The 27,045-nt window shown below is 37.5% G+C and overlaps 2 protein-coding genes across 5 annotated transcripts in view; one reads left to right on the top strand and one right to left on the bottom strand.

Moving 5' to 3' along the window:
• The window catches only part of Cep85l (centrosomal protein 85L), a 109,879-nt gene that overhangs the window by 35,798 nt on the left and 47,036 nt on the right, over positions 1 to 27,045 (top strand). The window lies entirely within an intron of this gene.
• On the bottom strand, positions 952 to 9,412 carry Pln (phospholamban). 2 transcript variants are annotated; one of them, XM_021174138.3, is made up of 3 exons: positions 9,268 to 9,370; positions 4,663 to 4,790; positions 952 to 3,029 (listed from the first exon to the last, which is right to left on the bottom strand). In XM_021174138.3, the coding sequence occupies exon 3, from the start codon at positions 2,920 to 2,922 to the stop codon at positions 2,764 to 2,766; it is 159 nt and encodes a 52-aa protein (XP_021029797.1). In that variant the 5' UTR covers positions 2,923 to 3,029; positions 4,663 to 4,790; positions 9,268 to 9,370; the 3' UTR covers positions 952 to 2,763. The 2 variants fall into 2 exon arrangements, 1 of the variants encoding a protein (XP_021029797.1); XR_015048417.1 differs by lacking the exon at positions 4,663 to 4,790 and having other exon boundaries at positions 9,268 to 9,412.

The raw sequence follows: 27,045 nt of genomic DNA, 5'->3' as shown, positions 1-27,045 counted from the left end.
AAATGTGCCCCTTTGCAGTCCTTGTTTTCAAGGGGGGGGGGGGTATGAGAATGTAGACCTCCTTAACACATAAAATAACCATTAGCTTCTCTTAAGCTCACAGTGAATCTGCCCCCTGGTGGTTAAGTAGGGAACTCTATTGCTAACTTTGCATTTTTTTCATGTTCCCTGGACTGTAGTTGTTAAAAATGGAGATGAAATTTTGTATGTATATAAGTTATAAAGTGGTTTGATCAGTTAAGGAATTGCTAACTCATGTTAGCAGAGACTTTTCTGTTATTTAAATGAAGATTTTGATTAAATAACATAAAAGACTTTTCTTCGAAATGAATTGTGAATGAAAAAGTCTGGCTTGTAACTCGGGTTTTCTTATGTTTTTTAAAAAGAAAATTTTCTTAGTTTCATTATTTTTGCATGCTGTTTTGTCTTTAACTCTTTAGCTGAGACAATCTGTATACTGAGAAGGTGACTATGACTCATGCAGTCACAGTTTGTGACACAGTAGGTAGCTTAAAGCATCTACTAGTGGATACATGCTTTACGAATTGATTTTTCTATATCTCTATTACCATGTCTATATAATCTATCATGTCCTTTCAAGACATTAAAAATCTGGCATTAGTGTGTAACCAAACCTTCTTATGTTACTGATTGCACTCCTACTTTGCCAGAAGACTCAAAATAATTGGAGGCTAAACAATATTATTATGTGTAGGCCTATCCTCTTGTGTTTTTCTCTGGAAATGTTGATTTTTACTTTGTTTGGTAAAAGTTCCCCCACTCTGCCCTTTATAACACAAAACTCTTTGTAACAAGAACGTTTTATAGTCACTAGAATATAATTGTATAGTAATTTCACCAAAATCAAAACTCCATTTGAATATAGGTCATTCTGATTTCATTTTACAGATAAACAGTTACAGATAAACTACAAATAAACTACTAAAAATGTAAAAGGCAACATTAAATGTTTAATGAGAAGAGCCTTACGAGCTGACAGTTTATACCTTGAAGTTGATGTGGTAGTGAGCAATATAATGAATGCCTGGTGCTTTTCAGCTTCAGCGTCACTTTTCTCTCAGCATGGCCAACTACAGAACTTATGTACTTTTTACAGACCTTTTACCAGAGGTTCTCAACCTGTGGGTTGCAACCCCTCATGCAAACCTGTTTCCAAAATATTTACAATTCATAATGGAGGTATGGAGGTGAAATTACAGTTATGAAATAGCAACAAAAATGATTTTATTGTTGGGTGTCACTACAACATGAGGAACTATGTAAAAGGGTCACAGCGTCAGAAAGGGAACGTTAAATACCACTGATTTAGAGATGATGTAATCCATGTTTTACAGTTTCTGGGATGGGCCTCTCCAGCCTTTATGAAGAGACCCCCTATTAACATTGGACTCCTAGGGGCTGCTCTTTAGATAATTTCTGAACCCAAACAGCTCCCTTTCCACCAGGCATTCAAACAATTTAAATCAGCGTGCCTTCAGCTGCTCTGTTAAAGACCAAAGTGAGTACTGATGCTTTATGTCTTTGTAGTAATCGTTATGGAAATATATCTAATTACAATTCTCTTCCTTAATAATTGCTATGGTAGTAGCATATTTTGAACGGGACTTAAAAATTGTGGGTTTGCAAAGTTAGGTGTAAACTGTTTTGTACTTGATCCAGTTTAAGTCACTAAATTTTGGTGAATATATTTTCCAATCTATTTTTTGCTCCTATTTTTGTAGTTATTGAGAGATAGTAGAAACTTAGAAAGGGAAATTGAAACCATGGTCAGTAAGAATTATACACTAGCTCTCTAGTTCTACTTCTAAAGTTAGGGGACAACCACTTCCTCTCTGGGAGATGAGGAAAAGAAAGAGCTGTGTCTTACTACAGCTTGTTTGTTATTGTTATCTTCATTATTGGAGAAACGCTATTAAACCAAGGAGCTACATGACAGCGTCAAACTTCAGGTGAGATTCTGGTGTTTTAGTGATTATCACAGCCAACACAGCAAGATGTTCTTGCTTGTTGATCAAACCCTAGAGAGAGCAGATTTGTGGTTAATGTTCATGTACTTGAATTCCACAGTCCTTGAGCAAAATTAGTGAATAATTTTATATGAGAATATGTTCTTACATTTCCCTTTTTAACACTCATAAGCTTAAAAATATTAGTGTGTAGAAAAAGGGCACAACATTTTTTTCAAGGAATTTGTTCTGACAGTAATGACCAAGAGTTTTGAATTGTCATCATCGTCATCATCATTGTGTCATCTATGTGAGGACCCAGTGAGCTATGTTCAATAAGAACACTTCATGTAAATGACTACTTCCTACTTTGTGGAGAACTGAAGAACACTTAGTTCCTATAAAAAAGGCAGTGGCAATGCAGTATACATTGCACTTCTTCCCCAGGCTGGAGCTCTAAAGTGACCTTGCTAGAGCTGGATACAGAAAGTGAATTTTTTTCGTAGTGGTGTTTCAAAATTAAAACTCATACTTCATTGTCGGAAATATTTAGGAAGGAAATTTATGAGCCATGTTGAGGAAATTGGCAGCTACATTATGCACACTTAGTCATTGTAAAGTTTGTTTACAAGATCCAGCAGATGAATACACTGGCTAACAATTAGTTTCGCTCTTAATCGTGACCCTCACAAAGCTGTTCTCAGCGAGAAGGCAGCGGTGCGTTGCTTCCCCCATGACGGAGTGCTCGGTTTTAAGCTGAGTTGGCATCTTGCAGGTCTGGAGTGGCGGCAGCTCTTCACAGAAGCATCACAATGATGCAGATCAGCAGCAGACATATCAAGATGAGGCAGAAATTGATAAATAGGTTCTGGAGATTCTGACGTGCTTGCTGAGGCATTTCAATAGTGGAGGCTCTCCTGATAGCCGAGCGAGTGAGGTATTGCACTTTTTCCATTATGCCAGGAAGGCAAAAGTAGGAAGACAAGTTTTTCTAAGTGGTCAAGAGAAAGATAAAAAGTTGACAACAGGCAGCCAAATGTGAGCTGTCTTCTTTTAGGAGACCTGGAATGTAAAAAGTAGTAAACAGATTAGGTTCATACCTAAACCAATTCTCTGGATAGATATGCACAATTTTGCAGCAGCTCGTTCCTCAGTGCTGTATTTTAAATCCTATCCCCTGTCTCCAGTCCCCAAGGCCTCTCTTCTGTCTCTCATATGTGAGTGTCTCATTGTGCTGGGTGAGCGGGGAGAGCCATGACTTTGGCAGCTATTACTTGATTTATGAGATGCTTCTCTGGGGCTATTTTCTTGGTTACTTTTTTAAAAAGCTCTGTTTCTCTGTAAACACAATTGATTTTAACATTTATTATTATAAATGTTTCAGAACTAATCTTGTAAAAAGAAATGCATATAGTAACATATCTTGGATCTTAGTTTTCGTCCAAAATAAAATAGTTAGGTGAAAAATATGAAATAAAAAGCAGATTCTAGCCACTTGCCATTCTCTTTTATGATTTATAGATTTGTAGAATCATTCAGTGTATTTGATCATATATACATCCTCCAGACTCCTCCCAGATCCAGCCTCTTGGTGAATGTTATTTTAAACAACACTTTAAGAAGATGTTGTTAAAGTACTAAAGACTTCCAAACTCAGAAGGCACAGTAAGGACTATCGTTCTAAACCATCACAGTGCCAGTTTTCAGCTAATCTTGGTTACCAGGGGTGAGTCTGTGTCTGGCCTTCTTTCCAAAGCTTCTAAACTATGGCTGAATATGTAAGGTTCAAAGCTTTGATAGTAAATACAACAAAATAAAGCTTGTTAACAGAAAATTAGCTACAGGTTTAAAAAGATGACTATATATGTTTATTGGGTGTTTACTGGAGACACAGAGCCTGTTTACTTATAGACTAAGTTGAAGTTTAATCTTTCTGATTTTTGTACCAGAGTGCTGGAAATACAATGTATATTTGGTTGTGGGAAATATGAGATCCCGTATTTTAGTTATGTAAGAAGCAGAAGAGTGCCCAAGTTTTGTGTTCTATGTGTGTGGGATCTGTTCTCACTTTTGGAAGGATTGATCGCTATCACCAACTCTTTACTTTTCCTAGTGGGACCTTGTATTATCTTCTCTCTCTCTGTTTAAAGAAGATAAATTGGAATTTAGGAAACTAGGTTCAGAAGTATCATTTTTGTTTTAGTAGGAGGAAAGAGGAAAACTACAGACAGCAGTAATCCTTCAAGTACCATACTGTCAGGTATGGTGACTCTTGCCTTAGGTCTTATCACTCCAGAGGGAGAGCAGAGTTAGGCTGAGCTCTGAGTTTCAGCCAGTCTGATCTACATAGCAAGTTCCAGGGCAACCAGGGCTATACAGTGAGGCCCTAGCTAAACAAAGAAAAAGAAAAAGAGTCATATCCTTTGTTAGGAACCTGTTGGGTAGGGATAGAAGCCATCTGTATAAAACCCGGAAGGAGCTGGGTGTGGTGGTGCGTGCCGTTAATGCCAACACTCGGGAGGCAGAGGCAGGCGAATTTCTGAGTTCAAGGCCAGCCTGGTCTACAAAGTGAGTTCCAGGAGAGCCAGGGCTATACAGAGAAACCTTGTCTCGAAAAACCAAAAACCAAACCAAACCAAACAAAAAACAAACAAAACAAAACAAAAACCAAAAAAACAAAACATGTTAGATCAACCTGTTAGCGTAAGAAAGCTCACTGGGATGAAGCTCCTTTAAGACTGCTGAATTGTGAGCTGGCAGGTTCCTTTGTTCCCAGCTTTGTTGTGCAGACTGACGCTTCAGAGTGTCTTCACTTGCTTCTGTCTGGTTGTGATAAAAATTGTGTAAGCAGAATGAAATTGGACCAGTTAAAAATTTTCCCTCTGAAATAGCTCGTGGCAATTGACGTTTTTGTCTGTAGGTTTATTTTTGTTGATGTATACTTATTCTACATGTGAAATTAAACATATTTATTTGAATTAACATAGCCCTGATTTTGGACTGTGTAGTCTAGGCTGGTTTTAAACTTACTGTGTGTCTTGAACTCTGCAGTCCTGCTTTAGCCAGGGATTACAAGGCTCCTGTGCCTCCATGAAAGTGATTTTTAGCCTTATACTGAAGCGTCAGAGTCTGTTTGTTTTTTTTAAACAGGCTGTAGAGAGACAGTATTTGGGAAGTTCTAAGGAAAATTGATTGGCACTTAGCAAATAAACCCCTGTCCATATAGAGGAGTGATGCACCCAATTCATGGAAAGCCCTGAAGATGTAGTACGTGCTCTAAAGCACTAGAGGTCCTCAGTTGACTGTGAGCTCTACTGATGGGGCAGAGCATGCACATGAAGGCTTTCCTTTCTTTCTTTTTTTCCTCATTTCTTTTTTTTTTTTTTTTGGTTTGGTTGGGTTTGTTTGTTTTATTGTTTGGTTGGGTTGGGTTTGGTTTAGCCCAGGCTGGCCTAGAATTCAGTAGGTAGCAGGAATGATCTTGAGCTCCAGAGAAGCTGAGAACTGGACATGATGTTGGATGTCTTTTTGTTACCGGCTGTTCTAGGTCCCAAACCCTATAGGGTTTAAGTGCTGTTGGAATGAGTGATGTAAAATAGCTCACCTGCCCTAGCCACGGGTCAGGCCTCCTCATTTCTTTAAAAAGATTTTTTTTATTAGCTATTTTCTTCATTTACATTTCAAATACTATCCCGAAAGTCCCTTTACCCTCCCGCCGCCCTGCTCTCCAACCCACCCACTCCTGCTTCCTGGCCCTGACATTCCCCTATACTGGGGCATATAATCTTCGCAAGACCAGGGGCCTCTTTTCCCAATGATGGCCGACTAGGCCATCCTCTGCTACATATGCACCTAGAGACACGAGCTCTGCGGGGTACTGGTTAGTTCATATTGTTGTTCCTCCTATAGGGTTGCAGATCCCTTCAGCTCTTGGGTACTTTCTCTAACTCCTCCATTAGGGGCTCTGTGTTCCATCCAATAGCTGACTGTGAGCATCCACTTCTGTATTTGCCAGGTACTGGCATAGCTTCACAAGAGACAGCTATATCAGGGTCCCTTCAGCAAAATCTTGCTGGCATATGCAATAGTGTCTGGGTTTGGTGGCTGATTATGGGATGGATCCCTGGGTGGGGAAGTCTCTGGATGGTCCTTCCTTCCATCTCAGCTCCAAACTTTGTCTTTGTAAATCCCTCCATGGGTATTAGAATACCCAAGAAGGCTTTATTTTCATGTGTTTATTTGGTAATGCATGCTTCAGAATTGTGTTGGGTAAGGAAACTGAAGTACTACACACTCTTGGAATGTCCAAAGAGACTGCTGCTTATCAGCCATGCTGCTATAATTTAGAAAGACTATATTTTTCATTCCCAACTCTAAATTTTTGTTTTTGTTGGTCTGATCAATGTGTGAATTCCTATATTAGATGAAAATTATATTCATTGTGTAAATAACAATGCAAGATTCTTTTATTCAGGAACCTTGAAAACAGTGACCTTGGGTAGAGTGAGCAGGTAAGAAATGAAATTGATGCACTGTAGGGATGCAGTAGAGTGTTGAAGCCTTTGTTCAGAGTTATGGAAAAAATCAGTCTGATTTTTAGATAACAAGCTTAAATTGATTGGAGGTATATTTTTTATCAATAGAGCAAGCTAAATGATTGTATATTTTAATTTGATTGACTGTGGTATGTTCATGTCTGTGTGATTATTTTGAACTTTGCTGACTAGAACTTATTGCTTGAAAACTAAGGACATCAGTAACTTTGTGCCTGACTTTGAAGATAATGTTTAGAATATCATACAGAATAGTACAGATCCAACACTTGATGGATTAAATGAAACAGAGGAATGCTTTTTAGTTAGCAGTAGTTTGCATCCTCATTTTCCCAGCAAATGACCATCCACAGCATTTTGCATTTGCTTTTCTGTACCTTGTCAGGATGATGATGTATCTTAACCATGCTCATCACTGAACGGGATCAGAGGTGCAAATGGCCTCTCCCACAAGGTCTCTTATTTGCATGTAGTTCTGTGAACCTCACAGAGCTCACTTGTTTTAAAATCTTTTTTCCAAATTATGATGCATACAGAGAATTAAGAGGGAGTGTTTGTGTGTAAGTGCACTTAGGAAATTGTTCTTCAGAAAAAAAATGTGGTTATGCTATGTAATTTATAACGGTGATCTATACTTTAATCATTCTCACTTGATGTTTTAATATATACTTTGAATTCCATAGCCAATGCAAATATTATGCCTTGTTAAATTGGTGAGATTAAGAAACAATATTTGTTAATAATGACCCAAATGCAGCAGTTTTCCTCTATGTCTACTAAAATATTGTAAAAATAATTTTGATTTGCTTTAGGAAATGACACTGCGGCAACTCCTTTTGGCAAAGCAAATGATCTCATTCTTTTCCCACACTAACAGCATTCTATTTTGTAATTTGTGTATCTGTTACATTTCTTCATTGATTTTATCCCTTTTTTTGTGCTTACTTTTAAAGCATGTACCTTTATAAACAAAATACTTCAATGTCACCATAAAGCTATGTAGAAACTGTGCTTTATTCTGAAAATTTTAACTATAGGCAGCATCTGCTTAACCTGCTAAAGATGCTTTTTATAGTAGAATTTATATTTTTTTTCTAGAAATTGCTTCCTTTTTTGTAACTAATTGTGATATAAGGAAATTCTGGTGGAAAGAAAGTCGTTACCTACCCCTTACTCCACTGAAAAAAACTTTTGTGCACACTGTTCAAGTTTGCGAATGCTATTGGATAGGCATTAAGGTAAACCTGCAGGGACCAGGGAGAGGGCTCAGTATGTAAGGCACTTGCTGCCAAGCCTGACGATCCAAGCTTGACTCCTGAGACCTACATGGTAGAAGAAAGAACTGACTCCTATAAACTCTGCTGACCTTCACAGACATGCAATGGAGCTCTCTCTCTCCTTCTCTCTCTCCTTCTCTCTCCCTTCCTCCTGCTCTCTCTCTCTCTCGCTCGTTCTCTCTCGCTCTTGCTCTCTTCCCCAGCCCCCCCAACACACACAGTACATAAATAAAAATAGCAGAAATATGACAAATAAACTTGGCACCAAGTGTAATTTGTGTAATATCAAAGAAAAAATATTTTTAGGGTTACAAAATTATTGAGAGACTAGTTAGGGTTCCTTGGAGTTAAAGCACATACTAGAAATGTTTTTACATGACAAGAATGCTGTGTAGGAGACAGCTGTGTTTGTCATAAGCAGCAGAGTTAGAATTATAGGAATTGAGAATTGTAGAGGTAAGTTTTATTTAGCATTTAAATATGATAGGAATATAAATAGTAAAATAAAAATCTGTTTATTTTCTATGTGATCTATTGGATTTAAGAGTGAGAAAACATTTTACTTAGTAGATTGAGATTTTAACAAATAGCAATAATAAAGTTTTTGTTGCATATCCATTCCTGAATATTTTGTTTTACTTCTAAATTCACAGCAGGAAACTTAAGAACATTGGAGAATAAAAACTTGATAAATGTACTCTGTTGTTAGAGGAATATACACTTATCAAATTTCTTTAGAAATGTTTGTATGCCAAAATGTCCTTTTTATTTTTAAAAATGTTGAATTATTTTTCTGTCACTTAAAAAAGACATGTGTTTGTTTAAAAACTATCTAACTTGTTCTTTATAGCTTCAAACTAAAACAAGCCATTTTCATTAAAATGAAAGTTCTAGAAGCGTTTAAAGGTTGACGGGATTTTAGAGTAGCCGTCTTCGGGGGCATTTGAAAAGTAGTTCCTGCTGTCTGTTCTGAAAAATCCCTTTTATTGTATCACCCTAAGAACTACAGTAATATCGTCAAATACATGTACTCCCAGTGTGCATGCCCTTCAGTTATAAGTAAGCTGAAGATAAGCTGTGCCCCAGCTGTAAATAAGTGGCCTCGTCCTGCACTGTGTTTCAACAAGCAACACAGCACATGAAACCATTGCTTTTGTATGAAAATTAATATACCTCTACTACCATATATGCTAATATAATGGGGGGTTAAATTGGGAGTTCATATGTGAAAAACCAAAAAAACCTAGTAATCAAAATTTAAAGATGAATAGAATCTCTTTTAAAGTTGTCTAATTTTCACTGTCAGTTAAATGGATAAGAATTTATTTAGAAATTAAGCATTTTGTCATAGCAGGTTCTTTTATTATGTAGCTTTGAATTGGAATTTGGGAGTTAGAATTCTTTTAAGAGTTTAATAAGATTGAATATCAGAAAGTAAGAATGTCCAAAGCCAATGATATCATGTCTTACCTTGGCTTCTGTGATCGTCACAGTGCAGAGCATGAAGCTGTATGAAGTCTTATGGGAGCTTAGCTGGGCAGTTTTCTGTTCCCAGGTTTATGGGAACAGTTGCAGTAGGTGGAGGAGAAAAAGGATTCTAGGGAGGTCTTATGACATCACATAGGAATTCTAACATGTGATTGGTTAGCCATGTTCTTATCACAACCAAACCTTAGAACTTATGTTAGGTTTGGAAATGTCATTAACACTTTGTGCTTCACTTTTAGTTTTTAATTTAAAAATGTGTATAACAGATAACTGAGAATAAAGTAAGTTTGAAGATACTGCTTTATAGCAGGTAGCTTTCCTTAAAGAGTTATACGTCTTCAGACTTGGAGTTAATTACACACTGCTGTTGGAGTAGAAGAGCTAAACTAGTTGTGAAGGAATGCAGGTAGCTTGGGAGGGATAATGTAGGCTCAACAGAGGCAGGGTTAATGGAGCCTTGCTTGTCAGAGCAGCAAACATTCTCAGGTGATATTTGATGCCTTTCCTTGTCTTATTTATGTTTGTGTTTCACATCTGTCTAGGTATTGCTGTCTAGGTAAGAGAATGCATATAAGAAAACTAGGTCAATACTTTGTGTTTTGAAAAAGAAAAAGAAATTTATAGTTAGAGGAGCAAATACATTTATTTTCTTCAGTTAAGATTTTCACCCATGCTCTGAGGAATGATTCTGTATTTCAGTAGCTATGATGCACTTTATACATTTAAGGACTTAAGATTTTTTATAGCTACATTGTATTACCACAGAAACCAAATAGATTTTTAGTTAGCTGACCTGGTGTCAAGAGTAGCTTTTCTAGAAAAGAGGAGCTGCAGCTTTCTGTCAGGTGTATGGCAGTGTGCTGGTGTTGACCAGGTTTCCAAGAGACGAAATAAGTGTCGAGTATTTCTGAAAGTTTTTGACCTAATGTAGCATTTTTTTTTTTTTTTTTGTCTGAAATGTGAGAAAAATTTTAGAAAGTCGAATGCCACCACGCTAGGTCTGGACTGACTTTGAGTAGAACTGAGCCATGCTGCAGAGCCGAGCACGTCCTGCTGACTCCTACCGTGCTTCACTGTTTTTATATTACATGTATGTAAATCAGCACATGTGTGGATCCTGATTTTTCGGTTTCATTTTTTATTTTTAGAGAACCTATGTGTAATTCTTAGAGTGTGTATAGTAGAGTAAATTCAGCCTCCCTCTCTTTCCTGTGAGTAAGAAAACTGTGTGCCTGCAGCTGCTCACGTGTCCTTAAATGGATATGATCTTGCCTTCTTGCAAAGCAAGATGAAACCCTTCTCTAGAGCAAATCTCCTGTTGCTTAAAATGTTAGCTAAAACTAACTGGAAAATATTTTATCAAAGAAAGTCTATAAATATTATTTAGGGACATATTTACCACATAAAAGTAAAGTGCAGACTATCTTATTGCAAGAATTCCCTGTCACTGTGTGTAGAGGCAAAAGCGTCATTGTTTGGTACTTTCCGCTGTACCTTAAGACAGTTTTCTTTCTGTCATTATATCATTAAAAAAAAAAAAAGTCACATTATCAGCTGCAAATAACTGCGAGTAATATGAAACCTTAGAAAGCGCAGTGGCTTATAGTAGCTTATCAAAGGTGGCAGGTGGGAAGGGCAGAGGAGGTCTGGGATGTAGCCGAGTTTACATTATAACTTCCGGGACGATTGGCATGTTGGAGGGCAAAGCCAACAGTTGGATTTTGCTCTCATACAACTGCATATGTTAACACATGAGTTCTGAAGGTGTAACTATTCAGGGCTGTAACTATTTTTCCAAAGTCTGCTTTGTCTGTCAAATACATGTATTTATTTGAGAATAAAGCTTAGGAAAAATAGAATTGATAATTCTTGGTTGGAGAAGATAAGGAATTGCTGCAGACCAACATATCTTACTTATTTTACATGTTTGCAAGATGATTTTAAAAATACATATTGCACAAACACACACCCTAGGAAGGGACTGTACAGTCCTGACAGTTGAAAACTGGAATCTAAGTCACATTCTGTAGATGTGTATGAGAAATAATATCCTTTACTTTTGCCCATTTCGGGAGCTAGCTGTGCTGGTGATGATGACTCTGATGGAGTTTTAGGAGGTAGGCTTGTTTTTACCAAGATTCTGTAAACACGGATTGTTTAATAGCAACACTGGTCAGTTATTGAGTGTTGCTAAAAACCTGCTCCACTTGAGTCTTGGAAAACTTGTACAACTACTTGTCAGTCTTCATTTGGAATCACTTATCACTGGAGTCCACATTGGGCACATGACACAAAGAGATATGTGGAATGGTATTGCAGCTGAGGGTTAGCAGCAAGACGTGTATCCAGTGATGGTCCCAGACTGTGGCAAGTTATCTCTTTCACATTAATGCTCAGTGTCCAGTGAACTGGTGACATGACTGTGGGTAGCCATAGCTCAGGCACTTGAACATGCTGTGGAAACAGTTACTTGTGATTTTCACTAAGCTCTCAGTGAAATGTTTGTTTATTCAGTTTTGTTTTCTGCAGAGCAGGCAGATTTATTAAGGGAAATTGAGAAAAACTCCCGACAGTGGGAGGAGCCGAAGCGAGGAAAGCACTGTTCATTCATTTTTTACTGTAGACTATAAGCTACTAAAATGTTAGCAGTGCATTTGGCTCTTCTAATAATAATTTGGCAGATAATTTTATAACGTTTAGTGTCAGAACAGCAAAGAGAAAGAAGACAAGTTGCATTCCGAATGTATACAGACCCTTTCTTTTACTATTCCATAAATAATAATTTGATATCTACTTACATATAATTTCTATTAAATTCAATATATGTCCTGTAGAAGTGATTTACAGTAAATAGGAGGATGTGTATATGTTTTGTGAAAATAATGTGCCATTTTTATAAGGGCCTTGAACATTTGCAGATTTTAGTATTCAAATTAAGATCTGGAACTAACCCCCAAAGATACCAAAGGAAATCAATCATGGCAACTTAAGACTTTTTGAAATACTTCATTTACCACTACTTTGAAATTGCCATAATTAGGGCTGCTAATATTACTTAATGTATCAGTTGAGGTGTGCATGCTTGTTTCCTAGATCTTTGGAGGTAGCAGCAGGAGGAGAATGAGTTTCAAGGTCATCCTTAGCTATATAGCAAGCCCAAGACAAGCCTGGGCTACATAAAACCCAAAAATCTAATTTAAAAAATGTAATGCACTGACAAGGCATATATATTACTATATCACAGCATACTGTTCTTTAAAGTTTAAAGAACAGTAATTTGATTATAACGTGATTTTTTTCTAATCCCACACATTTTACCTTTTAAATGAATAGTTTTCACTTTATAGAGTTGTGGCAGAGATAGTGCAGTGTTTCTGTATACTATCCATCCAGCTTCTCATTTTAGCGTTCTCTGTTACTATGGTCTGTCTATCTCAGCAGTTGTCCAGATGCTGACAGGTATTTTCAGTAATGTCATTGCTCAATATGGATTTCTCATATTTCCCCTAATGTCTCTCTCTCTCTTTTTAAAAAGTAATCATGTCTCTTTTCTGCATACTTGGTTCTAACAACGTCCCCAAACTTCCAGTTTAAATGATCCTGGTAGTTTTGAAGAATAATAAGATATTTTGTAGCATCTCCCTAAGTTGTGATTGTTTGATGTTTCTCTCATGGTTAGGCTGGTTTCTGTGTTTCTGGTATGAAGGTGAGAGGGGTAAGAGCACTTCATTGTATTCTCTATCAAGGGTCTGTTAAGCTGACATAATGATCACAGTTGTTAACCTTGATCATCTAGCAGAATTGTAGGCCTTTTCAGGTTTCTTCCCAGGAAAGTTACTCTTTTTCCTCCTTCAGAGCTGTTCTTTGGAAGTGTAAGAGTGCAGGCTTCTTTTCCTCTCTCATTGCTAGGTTCATGATTAAGACAAAGAACAAGTTAACAAGAAAAAAACCCATGCACATTTAAGTTTTACATAAATGGCCCAAAGAAACAGATAAGCTTGTGGGGTTTTTTGTTTTTGTTTTGTTTTGTTTTTTTTGTTTTTTGTTTTTTTTTGGTTTTTTCGAGACAGGGTTTCTCTGTGTAGCCCTGGCTGTCCTGGAACTCACTTTGTAGACCAGGCTGGCCTCGAACTCAGAAATCCGCCTGCCTCTGCCTCCCAAGTGCTGGGATTAAAGGCGTGGGCCACCACGCCCGGCTTTGTTTTGTTTTTAAAGTTAGGTTCAGTAGAAATAGTGGGTAGTAATGCAGAAGTATGATTGAATAACAGGAGTGTGCTCTTGTAATGATCCATGAGGGAACTTAGCAGGGTGAATCTGTTTGCATTCTTCCCTGGATCTCTTGATCTTGCAGGTGTGCACTGCCATGCCAGGCACATTTTGTAATTTCTATAGGCAGATCTAATTATGGTCATTTTAAAGTAGTGATAAGTACAATATTTCTAGGCATCTGTGAGAGTATAATATTGGGCATAGGGAGAACACAGCCAGCGAGGTCTGTTTGAGTGGGATAAGGGTGACGAAGTATCAGGGTGACTTCCTAGGTTGCTTGTTTTGCTTCAGGGTTGAAGCAAGTGGAAGGTAAAAGTGGCTTTCCTGATGGTGCCTTTTCTCACATGCCAAGATGCTGTGTTTTGGGGTGGTGTGCCCCAAACCCTATCAAAAGGAATCCATTCTACACTAATTATATACTACTACTGAAGTGTGGACTACCTAGAATTATTTAGAATTCTGTGTATTTTGTTTTATGCATGTAAAAACTTTCTGAGAACAAAGCATTATTATTCAGCACTTTATGAAAAGGATCTGTGGGTCACAAAACTATATAATTCTCGTGATGGGGGCTTCTGTGGCTGAGATATCCCCTTTGGTTTTTCAGCAGGTGACATTAAACATTTTAGCTTGTTCTTTTTGACTTTATCTGCTTTGTCCTGCCTCTTATCACATTCCTCTGTGCCTTGTGCTCTGACTCTGTGTCGCTCTTTGTGACCCTGTGGACAGGTTACTGTTCTATTTTAAGCCAGGGTACTTTTTGTAGGAATGTCCCATTAGAATCAGAGTGCTTCCTTGATTATCTGTCTGGGAAGCTTTCCCTACCCTTTACTAAACCATTTTACATTTACCCCTGCTGTTGTCTGTTAGTTTATCTGCTGGACGAACTGCAAGCTCTTTGAGAGCCACTTCATGAACTCATTTTATTTGCCACTTATTATTTTTTCTTTACTTGTTTTAGGGAGTAAGGTCCTTTTATGTATCCAGGCTAGCCTCAAACAGTTCTCTTCCCCAGCCTCCCTAGTTCTGGGGTCTCAGGCGTATGCAGCTGTTGTTTATTCTTCATAGTACAATTATCTGGTGTATAACTGGCCTGCAGTGATTTTTAAATTCTTATTGAATGAAGAATTAAACACGTTGGGAAAGATTATCAAATGATTTTGAGTTACTTTGTAGAAATATTAGTAAAACCCTCTTTTTTTTTTCAAGCCTTTTTTTAATTAGATATTTTCTTTCAAATGCTATCCTGAAAGTTCCCCATACCCTCCCCCCCACCCTGCTCCCCTACCCACCCATTCCCACTTCTTGGCCCTGGCATTCGCCTATACTGAGGCATATAAAGTTTGTAATACCAAGGGGCCTCTCTTCCCTGTGATGGCCGACTAGGCCATCTTCTGCTACATATGCAGCTAGAGACACGAGCTCTGGGGGATACTGGTTAGTTCATATTGTTGTTCCACCTATAGGGTTGCAGACCCCTTCAGCTAGGAAAACCCTCCTTTAATGCTCATTTAGGGGAAAAGAATATAAATGATTAAGACACATAGGATAGTAGAATAATAAAAATATATGTTATTATTATTTTAAAAGGCAAGAAAGACCAAATTAAAAATAAATCCTGACTTATTTCTATTTTTAAATTAGGAGTTTTATTTTCTTTCTTCAGTGGATTTGCAATATTTCTTGGTGCATTACTCTTAATGTTGGCTCTCTTTCACACATGTATAGCTTTATTTTATACAGTGTTTAAATTTAGGTTTTATTTCAATATACACTTTACTTGAACAAAAGCATGGTATCTACCTGTCTGTAAGTCCAGCACTTAGAAGACTGAAGGAAGAGGATGTTGAGTTGGAGGCCAGCCTGGCCTACTAATGGAAACTGTTGCAAAAGGTTACAGATAAGCTGATAGGCCCTTTCCCCAAAAACCCAGGCACTAATGTTAACAGTAACCTTATGTAGCACCGGGTCTTGCTGTGTTTCACTAACTCCTTACTCAGAGAAACCCTTACTTTGGTTTTGTTGAATTTATTTCTTTGTGTTCACCCTTAGGTATACTTTACAAACATTTATTTATTGTGTGTGTTTATACACACAAATAGCACACTCTTGTATGTGTGGAGATCATATGGCTTCTGAGAATTGAACTCAGCTCATCAGCCTTGGTGGCAAGCATCTTTACTCTCTGAATTATCTTGCTGGCCACTGAGCATACTTTTGAGACATGTTTGTGTGCTTCCTAAAAGGATTTTATATAGTTCTTACCATTGAGTATGGTGTGTGTGTGTGTGTGTGTGTGTGTGTGTATGTGTGTGTGTGTATAAAACAATAGTACAATAGTAGAGGGAAAGGAAAATCAGTTTTTCTAGAAACATTTTTGACAAGAAATTAGGGTAACAAGTTGTGATTAAATTTAAGCAATTTAAATATTTAACAAGTATCTCAAAGTTGTGGGCTTTTTTGTAGGCTAGATACCTCCTGGGGGGGGGGGGTCGTTATCTAACTCCTGAGGATTCTTTTTTATTAAATGTTTGGGAAATACTGGCTAAATATTGAAGACTGAGAAGATTAAAGAAAAAAAGACTGAGAAAACATTTAAGCAATATTTTAAGTATGATCTGAGCCTGGGTGAACAGGAAGTCTTTCTTATAATCGAGAAGACAGGATAGGAGTTCTTTAGTGCAAGCAACTCATTAGAGTGTAGCCTTAAGGTTTGGTGAGAGCTGTCTGTTCACCTCTAGTCAATTTGCTAGATACTTAAAGGCCCAGACATTTAATTTTTCTCAACTATCCATCAATTCTAGTCAGATTATCTATTTTCTTATTATTAAATATTACATAAAGACTGTTGACATTAGGACTGGATAGACAGTTTGTGAAGAGGGTTTGTGTAGTTGTGCACCAATTTGTAAATATACTTTGTTAATTTTTTAGTTTTATTTTACTTACAGTATTTTTCTCCTCAAACCCTCCCATTTACTCCTTCCTGTTCTCCTTCAAATTGTGGCCTATTTGTTTTCAATTGTTACTGTATGCACATGTATATGTATATATAAAAATATAAATTCCTAAATAAAACCTACTGGGATCATGTGATGTTACTTGGGTGTGTTTCCAGGCCTGGCAGTTTGGCACTGCACTGCTTTTTGGTGTGTTCTTCCTGGGGAGGGCCACCTCTCCTACTGTCAGCTTTCCTCAGTTGCCTGTCATTCTTTACTTAAAGCCTCATGGGTTTCTCCTTGTCCAGTTTGTTGTTGTTTTTCAAGACAGGGTTTCTTTGTGTAGCCCTGCCTGTTCTGGAACTTGCTCTGTAGACCAGGCTCTCCTTGAACTCACAGAGGTCTTCCAGCCTCTTCTTCCTAGTGTTGTGATTAAAGGTGTGTGCCACCACTGCCTGGCTAGAAACACAGTCTCATGGCAACCTCTGATCTTCTCTGGCTTTATAGTCTTTCTGCCTTTTCTTCTGGAATATTCATTAACCCTTGGGCATGGATGTTTTGTAGATGTATTTATTATTTATTGTATGTAGGTGCCATGTCTGCATTTTGATTGGTGGTAGCTTTCTGTAGCGGTCTCCATCTGTTGCAGTGACACTCACTGCTGAGAGGTGAAGAATATACTTATCTTTGGGTATAAAGACAGATGTTTATAGATTGTTGTTTGGGATCATCCTGGTTTTATAAGTTGGTGTTTGTAGATTCTCTTTCAGTAACCATGCTTTCACTAGCATTACACAGATAGCTAGGTTTCCAGTACCCAATTTGTAAAATTTATTAAATGAATCCTAAGTGGTAGAAACACTATGTTCACTATGTATTTTCGAGGAACATGTCCATTAATAAACTATGTCAGTGAAGTAATTAATATGTGGAGGTTAACTGCACCAGGAGAATGAGAAAGTTCAGACTTTGGTATCGTCTAAGGAAAGAAATAGTGTCACTCATGGTTCATAAAACTGCAGGAGAGGACAGTGCCAGTGCCGACAGAATCACGCCACTGGAAACCTCATGGTCAACTGAGAAACTCACAAATGGGGACAGAAATCAAACGTAAGGAAGCCTTCCCCATTTTCAGTCCTGTGGGTTAACTAAAAGGATCAATTTGCTTTTCTGAACCTTTGCCATTTCCTTCAGCCCCTTTCTGCCCATAAACCCCACCTCTACTCAGCACGGGGACATTTCTATTTTTGCAGAGCGATTGCTGCCTGATGCATGAATCACCCACAGTATTCAAGCCAATTAAGATAACTGAACTCAATGTATTGACAGCTTTATTTTGACATTACACATATGTCAAAATGAGAACAGACTAGAGATGGAATACATTTAAAATCTAAGGTTCTTGGGACTATTAAGGAGAAAGGAAACAGATTATTAAAGATCCTGGACCTTCATGCTTACTCTTCCTACGATTTATCTTTTAAGAGCTTACTTGTTGATGGCAAATAGTATAACAGATATCCAATAGTTCCAAACAAAGAAGATGCAAAAGAAAAAAAAACAATCTAGTAATTCATATGCTTCTATTCAAAAGGTTCATAACCTTGCTAAGGTTTTGTGAATACAAATATGTACGTGATGATCTAAGGTTTCTAGTGAAAAGAAGCAGCAAGATTTTCTTTAACAAGATCAGTGAGAATGTCATCTACATAGAGTGAGTGCAGGGTTAGCACAATGAACTCAACCTTTCTAAGGATATGCTGAAAGTCACTCAGCTGTGACTTCAGCATCCCAGTCCACAGAATTTTGAAGCAATTTTGAATGCCCGGAAGACTGTTTGCTTTTCTTTCTTTTGTTCTATCGGTTTCATGTGATTTGCTGCTTCCTCTTATCCCAGTTTGGTCTCTCCAGTGGGGTCTGGTGGAGGAGTGCAGTCTGAACCGTCGTCTCGCAGGTGTCATGCTAACACGCTGCTTTGTGCTGTGGCTGTGTGTCACTGGGTGCCTCTTAATATTATTGTCAATTGCCATTCTTATCTTTCTTCTTGCTCAACTCCTTACATTTATGGGGCTTGGGGAGTAAATCTTCCTGTACTCTAGTGTTCTGATAAATAAGGTCAGATGTTCTGATTACACTAAATAGCTTGAAAATATAATTATATTTAAAAGTTGATTTTACCTATAGGAGGAACAACAATATGAGCTAGCCAGTACCCCCAGAGCTCACGTCTCTAGCTGCATATGTAGCAGAAGATGACCTAGTCAGCCATCAATGGGAGGAGAGGTCCTTAGTCTTGCAAAGATTCTCTGGCCCAGTATAGGGGAACACCACGGCCAGGAAACAGGAGTGGGTGGGTTGGGGAGCAGGGTGGGGGGGGGAGGAGGGGAGAGTATAGGGAACTTTTGGGATAGCGTTTGAAATGTAAATGAAGAAAATACCTAATAAAAATTGTTTTTGGAAAAAAGTTGATTTTAAAATAAATATGCAAATTTCACAAATATTGGTTTGTAATATATTTTTATGATCAACATCCTGGTTACAAGTCCAAGGCACTGTACTACATATAAAATAGAGTCAGAGATATCTCTGCCTTTATATTCCTTAAAACAATAAAAAACTCGAAATTATTTGTTTATTGAATTTTTCTTAATATGAAGAGGTTTTTTTTCTTGGTATGTTTAGATATTTTATGTGATTATATGCCAAACACATATATTATAAATTTCAATGAATTTTTAGTATGGAAACATGCAAACATTAAATGTATTGTAATGAATTGAATTAGTCAATCACGAAATATTAAGAACTCTTTTTTCCTCAGAAACCATAAACTGAATATAAATAAACAGATCAGTGTAATCTCTTGGCTTTGTAAACTTTTTATAACTAAATGTTAGTTTATATGTTGATAATCAGTCTTTAAATGACTTTGACTTACATTTAAAATCCAGCTTAATATTCAAAAGTAGTCTAGTAACTTAGGGGCTATTTCTATGTTTGAGAAAAATGTAAATATCAGACTGCAGTATGGTCTCAGTATATAGGCCAGGCTCATTTCAGACTTTTCCTCCTCTGTCAGCCTCTCTGTTGGTGGGATTCCAGGTATAGACCACCAAGTCTGGCTTGGGATAATTTTTAAATGGCACTTTCAATACATAGAAGAAACATTAGATATCTCTAATTGCAATAATTGAAAGCAACCAATATGTGGACAGTAACGAAGCTAGATAATCATTTCACACAGCATAAAAGACCTCCTCTTTTAGTATAACCACCATTAATAGTTCTGTTTAATATATTTTGATATAGTTTAGTATAGGCATTGTTTTTGTTCCAGAATACTCTTGTTATTTAAGTTTCTTTCTTCTCTCTCTCTCTCTCTCTCTCTCTCTCTCTCTCTCTCTCTCTCTCTCTCTCTCTCTCTTTCTCTCTCTCATGGTTTTAGAGCTTTATTGTAGAAAGAGAGAGGCTGGCCATGGCTACATGGAGGGGGTGGGGAGGGCGAGAGAGTAAGAAAGGTAAAAGCTTAAAGAGCTTTCTTTTGTCTCTTAAATAGTAAAATATGGTGAAAACTTGATGCAAAGATTTTGGTAATCTGAGTTTTAATAGAAAACATGTTGCTATTTCTGTTATAGTTCAGATTTAATAGAAGCTGTGTGTATTGCCTGGTACATTGTTACTCATGTTAAACAGCATGAAAAATAGACTCATATATTAAATATTTTATTTTGCTAACTTCTGTACTCCTGCCTTTCGAGTGATGGGGTAGGGTGGGAATGTCTCGTATTACAGGCTAGCCTCAAACTTGCTGTGTTGTGGAGGACCCAGACTGCTCCTGACCCTCCTGCCTTTGTCTCTTATGTTGCTGGGTTTACAGGTGTGTGGTATCACATTTTGTATCTATTTCCATTTTATAGTTTAACTATATTATGATTTATTACTATGCTCTCAGTGACTTTTGTCCAATTTGATTTAGTAGTAGTTACCTAATAATGAAAATAAATTAATTAGTTGAATTCCTTTTAATAAATCTTAAAAGAGCAATAAAAGTTTTGGGAAAATTCATGATTAACTTTATTTGAAGGTGTAAAATTTTGTTTATTTGATCTTTTAAGAAAAGTGCCTTTTCATTTTTCAGTATGTGTGTGCATATATATGCATGTGTGTAGGTACATATGTGTGGGCAGGTACATATGTCTGCAGGTACATGTGTGCAGGTGCATATGTGTGTGCATGCATATGTGTGTGTAGGTACAGCTGTGTGGCTGTGCATGTAGAGGTCAGGGCTAGCATGGGGTGCCCTTCTCAATCACTTTCTACCTTACTTTTTTAGACAGTGTTTTCACTGAATCTGCAGTTCACAGATCCATATAAACTGACTGTCCAGCAAACTCTCTAGGGAGCCTTCTGTCTCCATCTCCCTACTCCTGGATTATAGGCATGTACCACCATGCCTGTCATTAAAAAGGTAGATGTATTTTCTTTTCAGTTTTGTGGATGTGTCTGTGTGTGGATATGTGCACATGAGTATAGGAGTACAGGGCCTGAGGAGACAAGACCACCAGAAGGTGTTGGATCCACATGGAGTTGGGGTTACAGATGTCTGGGAGCCAGATGTGAGTGCTGTGAGCTGAGCTTGAGGTCCCTGGAAGAACAACAAGTATTTCTAACCAATTAGTCATTTTTCTAGCACTGTTCCTGGCCTGTTATGTGGATGCTAAAGGTCTGAATTCAGAGCCTCATGAAGCATGGCAGGTGCTTTACTCAGTAAACCATCTCCTCAGCCCTTATTGCTCAAGGATATACCATGCAATCTGTTTTATGACTACAGTGGCACCATGTTTCATATGTATCAATCTTTTCTTTGTTAGCATTTAAATCATACATAATAAATTAACACAGATAGAGGTGAGATTGAGTTTTGACAGGAAGCAATGTTTCTTCCTCTAAAACAAAGTTGAAGGTAATTTGTTTGTGTAGTGTTATGATAGGGATAAAAACTTCTAAGGTTTTATTTTCATGCATACATTTTAAAGCTAAGTGTGCATATGTTCATAATCTCCTTATTGTTTCCCCTACTCTTTGTGTAATTCAACACATTTGCATTTTTATTTCAGTAAAGTGTATCAGGAGGACAGGAGAGTATCAAAGAGTTAGGAAAAATAAATAGAAGAAATAACAGCTCTGGAGCCAGCTGTGGTTGTGTACCCAGTATATCTGGCACTTGGGAGGCAAAAGAGGTCATCCTTGGCTATATGCAGTAAGTTTCAGGCCACCCCAGACTATGTGAGACCTCATTTCAGAATACCATGCAGACAAATTATCTCCTGACTTTTGAAAAAAAAAATCCTTAAAAGAACAGCATTTTCACCAGACAAATAATTCCTTATGTAATGCAGAGGACTGAGGGCTTGGGGTCACTCTGATTGGAGGAGATGACTAATGACACTACCAAAAATGTGCTTTTGCCTTTATTTTGTTAAAAGATGTGGCTTGTACTGCACAGATAATATGGGCATAGTTCAGTTTCTACTAAATTCACAATTCTGTTATCCTTTTCCCCTTTTTGTAAATAAAAAAGTATTAAGTTTGGTGCTGTTTGTAACGTACTTTCATTTCATTTATTGAGCTTTGTGAGTTTCTTTTGGCTGAGATATCATTCTTTTCCCAAACTGCACATTTAAAGTGCTACTTTTGATACACTATTCTAGGAAACAGGAAGATTTGTTGTGTTGTTTGATGTGTTGTGAGTGATGCATGAGCTCAGGGACAAAGGCACATGAAGGGGAGAGATAAGGACCCTGCAGAACTGCAGAGGTGGTGTGCTGGCTCATGTAGTAGCTCTGCAGTATCTGAGCTCAACACCGTTTGTCCAGCCAGAGAGCGCTGAGCTATTTTAAGATGCACTAGAGTAAACTTTTACTAAAATCGTGTTTGGCAACATTTCATAGCATCTGGGTTTCATCTCAGTAGCATGTTTAGTGTTGTTGTAGATAGGAGCTGTCCTTATTCAATTAGGAGAATGGAATTTGACATTCCCAATGACAAGGGAAAAGAGGAGTGTGTGTGTGTGTGTGTGTGTCTCTCTTCTGAGTCTATAAATCTATTTGAATCTAGTTAGGGCCTATGCACAGAGAAGTTGTGATTTTTCTTTGGCTCTTGAGCTAGTGTTTTCTTCCCTAGTTAGCAAAGAATAATGAATTGTATGTATTTTTAGGTAGAACATCTAAATGATGGATTCTTTTCTTTCCCTAAATTTGCCGACTATAGAATATGTTTATAACAATGTTTGCATGTAAAAAACAAACAAACAAAAAGACCAGAAAAAAACAAAACCCTTTGCTTCCATTTTCAGAAGCATCATGTTGGTGAGAAGTTCTGTTCCTCTCTTGGGCTGACACAGTCCTAAGGCCGTAGGACTGCCTTTATGTCTCATGCTCCTCTTCAGTTAAGCTTTATTACTTTTGGAATAGAGAAATTACATATTCACAAATTTATTACACCATTGATTATTTCTATTGTCTACAGTCAGTAAAAGCAAGATATGTACCCGGCAGTAGTCATGCACACCTTTAATCCTAGCACTTGGGAGGCAGAGGCAGGCAGATTTCTGAGTTCGAGGCCAGCCTGGATTGTAAGTTCCAGGACATTCAGGGCTACACAGAGAAACCCTGTCTAAAAAAACCAAAAAACAAAACAAAAAACCAAAAACAAACCAAACCAACCAATCAACGAAACCAAGATACGTTATTGAAAATCTCAAAGGAACAGCACAGTAGCAGTATCTTTTTCTATTTTATCAGTATGTACATTTTGACAGATATTTTTCTTCAAACAATACCTAGGTTTTCTAAATTTTGTAAAATTGTGTTTGCTATCACTATAAATAACTATCACACAGTAGTATCATGTTTAGTTGAAATTTTATCTAACAAATTCTTATTGTTTGCACATTCTTGAGGGAAAATATTATTGATAGGATATAGAAGAGGGAATACTGTCATAGAAAGTGTCTCCCTTTTCCATTATTTTCAAAAAATAGAGTGGACTATCCTCTATTTTTTCATTTCAAAATGTCTTCTTTATGAATGAATAAATTAATTTACTTACATCCCCATTGCAGCTACCTCTCTCCCCTCTTCTTCCAGCCCCTCTCTCTTCCCTCTTCTGCATTCTCTCATTCTCTCTCCTTAGGAAAGATGAGGCCTCCCAGGGCTATCAACCCAGCTTGGCATAGCAAGTTGCAGTAGGACTAGGCACATTTCCATTTGTGACTAGGCAGGACAGCCCAGGCATTGCTGCACAAATTCTGTCTAATTACTTGTCAGGGTTACTTTTCTATTGCTGTGAAGAGACACCACGACCAAAGCAACCTATAAAAGAAAGTATTCATTGGAGGCTTGCTGCTGACACTTACAGAGGATTAGCCCATGGTCATGATGGTACAGCAGCGGGCAAGACATAGTGATAGGGCAGTAGCAGAGAGCTTAAATCTCAGTCTTCAAGTTGGAGGCATAGAGGGAGAGAAAGGGCCTGCAAAGTTACACAATCTCTCCAGTAGGTACCACTTCCTCCAGCAAGGCCAAACCCCCTAAGCCTTACCAAACCAATCTACTAATTGGGGACCAAGAATTCAAGTATATGAGCCGTTCTCATTCAAAGTACCACATTACCTTACTCAAAAGTTTTGAGTTTTTTCATTCAAATAGAAACTACCTGTAAAGTTATGACTTTACTTGATGAATAGTTTAATTTTTTTCTAATCCTCTCTATTTCATTAATATAAAAATTACTCAAGAAATTGTTAAAAAATTGACAGTTTCTTAGGAAATTATTCATTTTATCTAAAATTTTAGAGTTGTTGATATATACTGTGTTAGTAAATGCATTAGAGAAACTTCAGAGGGGGAACCAAACTGTGTCTACAGAGCATTAAGGATTGAAACCACAGGCCTCCTTTTGTATTAGTTTGACAAAATGAGCCTGTTTGAATTCTTTATTTCCCTCTGTGTGTCTTCTATCTGTCCAAAGTCTGTGTTTCCTGATAAATACATGGATAATTTGCTGTGTGCATCAGATCTGTCTGTCCATGTGCCGGTGTTTGTTCTGTGTCTGTCACCTGTCTGGGTCTTGTACCTATCCCCTAATGAAGGAATTTTCTTTGTGTTTGTTAAACCGTAAAGAAAACATGGCATGGGGAAAAAATAGGGATTCTTGACAGAAATCTTTAATAGAATTTTGCAACTATAGAAATGAACTGACCCAGAATAGCACAATCCTCTCACGATTTTATCAACCTATATCTACTTGCAACATTTATGGTGGATATTTGTTTTGTTTACTTGTAACCTGTTGGCTGCTATTAGCAAATGATTACCATAACATATATACATGCATACATACATGTATTCTGAGTCAGGGGTATGCCTGGATTTCAGTTGTATTTCCTTCTACTGAATGTAGTCTTCTAGTATTGTTTGGAGAACTGATTTACACAGGAAGTAGCTAGCCAAAAAAGATGCCATTCATAGCTAGAATAGAGTCCTTAAAAATCCTTTATATGCTGGAATATAGCTCCTTATTGTGGGGTGTACTAAACAGTGGGTTCAGTGTGGAGAGGGAAAAAAATGAAAGGAAGGGGGTGGAGCTAAGTCATAAACCACATGGAAAATATTGTTTCAATTACAGGTTTATATAGGCTTTCGACTGGGTTTATAGTACCAGACTTAAATTTCCTCCTACTGATCAGACCTCAAATTCAATGAAAAATAGTTGGATTCTCCCATAGCAGACTTGCCACAGACTAGCAGGTTTTTGGTAGCATCTTTGTATCCACACAGAGTACCTCAATGAGATTCTTACTTTAAATTAGTTTAGCAAGTATCAGCTTTCATTATGTAGTCATGTAGTTTTGGTTAATCATCCCTCCACGTCCTCTTCTCTGCCTTCTTACCCATTACTTCTCTTACTTCCACTCCTGCTTTTGTAGCAGGTGTACTTGGGTACCTACCACTTCTCATTAATAAATATGTAAGTAAGTAAATAAATAATACATTAATCAAAGAAGGTCATTTGTTCTCCTCTCAAGACCCCTTTATAGTTTTACCACATTTCTGTATTGGGTTTTATTGTTGTTGATATATGTTAAGTATTGGAAAATTTTCTTAAAGTCTAAATACATTTTTGCTAGATTTTGCAATTATAGTTGAAACAATTTATCCACATAATAGTTATTTCTGGGTAATGTTTTATGCCTTGGGAAAATATTTGTGATTTTGAAATGTTAAATGAAGTTAAACGATGATTTGATCATGACAGTTTACAGTCTGGGTACTCAGGTGCTGTGTTTATCTCTTCCCTGTGGTGACTCTCCTGGTAATGTTTATCCGAGTCATAGAGCATTTCTGTCATTTTACTGTTTATTGAGGTAATAACAGACTAATTTCAGAAAACTTCTACTTATATATGATAATGAGTAAAAAATCTTCTATGTAATGCTACAAATAGCTAGACCTTTTAAAATTTCTATTGTCAGTTCTTCATTAGAATTACATATTTACTTTGGAATATATTTGAAATTCTTTAATGGTTATTTATATAAATATAAATGTGTTTTTTAAATGTAAAAACCAGTTTTGTTGCATTTTAATACATAATCTTTAAGGTCCAATGTCCATAATGATTCTTACAACTCTCTATTAAAACACCCCTAGGGGAGAAAGCTTCCATGGCACTGTATGTCAGAGAAAGGCTCAACTGTATCCAGGGCTTAGACATCAGTGCTGCAGCCAGGCAGGAGCCCTGGTCTGTGGAGTGGGTGAAGTTGCCATTTGGCCACAGTCATCTTGTCCTTCAGGGTCTATAGTTTTCCTCTGGTTCCACATGACTATGGATTGAACTTGCATTGTGTGGCAATGACTGCAGAAGGTCTGCCAGAGGTGCTTTTGGCTTCCTTTGGTAGTCCTGGCAGGGAACACTCTAAAGGAGAAGACCTTGGAGGAACTTATCTGAAGTAGTGAAAGGGGTTGGAAGCAGACTTGAGGTTGATCAGTCCTTGCAGTTACCCTTTACTGATCATTAGGTAATCCACGAACAGGTCCCGGTCATCTGTGTAAAATGATTCCCCTCATCCAACAGGAAAAGAAGATGCTAAATGCCTGAGAGCACAGAGTAACTTCCAGGTGCTCCAGGCCAGAAAGTTACTCCAAGCTCAGCTTACCTCTTAGAAATTCCAGTGCTTTGTTCATTGAAAAACTCTTCAGTTCTTAGTCATTAGCACCAGGGCATCCTCTAGACTTATTTGGCAATATATTTTGATGGATTCATGAAGCATGATTACAGTGCAAGAGGAATGTTTTACATTAGACTGATGATCCATAGGATACACAGTGGGGAAACCATCAGGTTTGACATCCTCTAGTTTTGTCCATAGATAATAATGCAGTTTGAAGAGTGTCTCCATCCTTCATTATTTCTCTCTCTTTCTCTCTTTCTTTACTTTCTTTCTCCCTTCCCTTCCCTTCCCTTCCCTTCCCTTCCCTTCCCTTCCCTT

This window comes from Mus caroli, unplaced genomic scaffold (genome assembly GCF_978045245.1).
Source record: "Mus caroli unplaced genomic scaffold, Mus_caroli_1 scaffold_9, whole genome shotgun sequence".
In the NCBI taxonomy this organism is placed as follows: Eukaryota; Metazoa; Chordata; class Mammalia; order Rodentia; family Muridae; genus Mus; species Mus caroli.
This window is presented reverse-complemented; position numbering and strand designations above follow the sequence as displayed.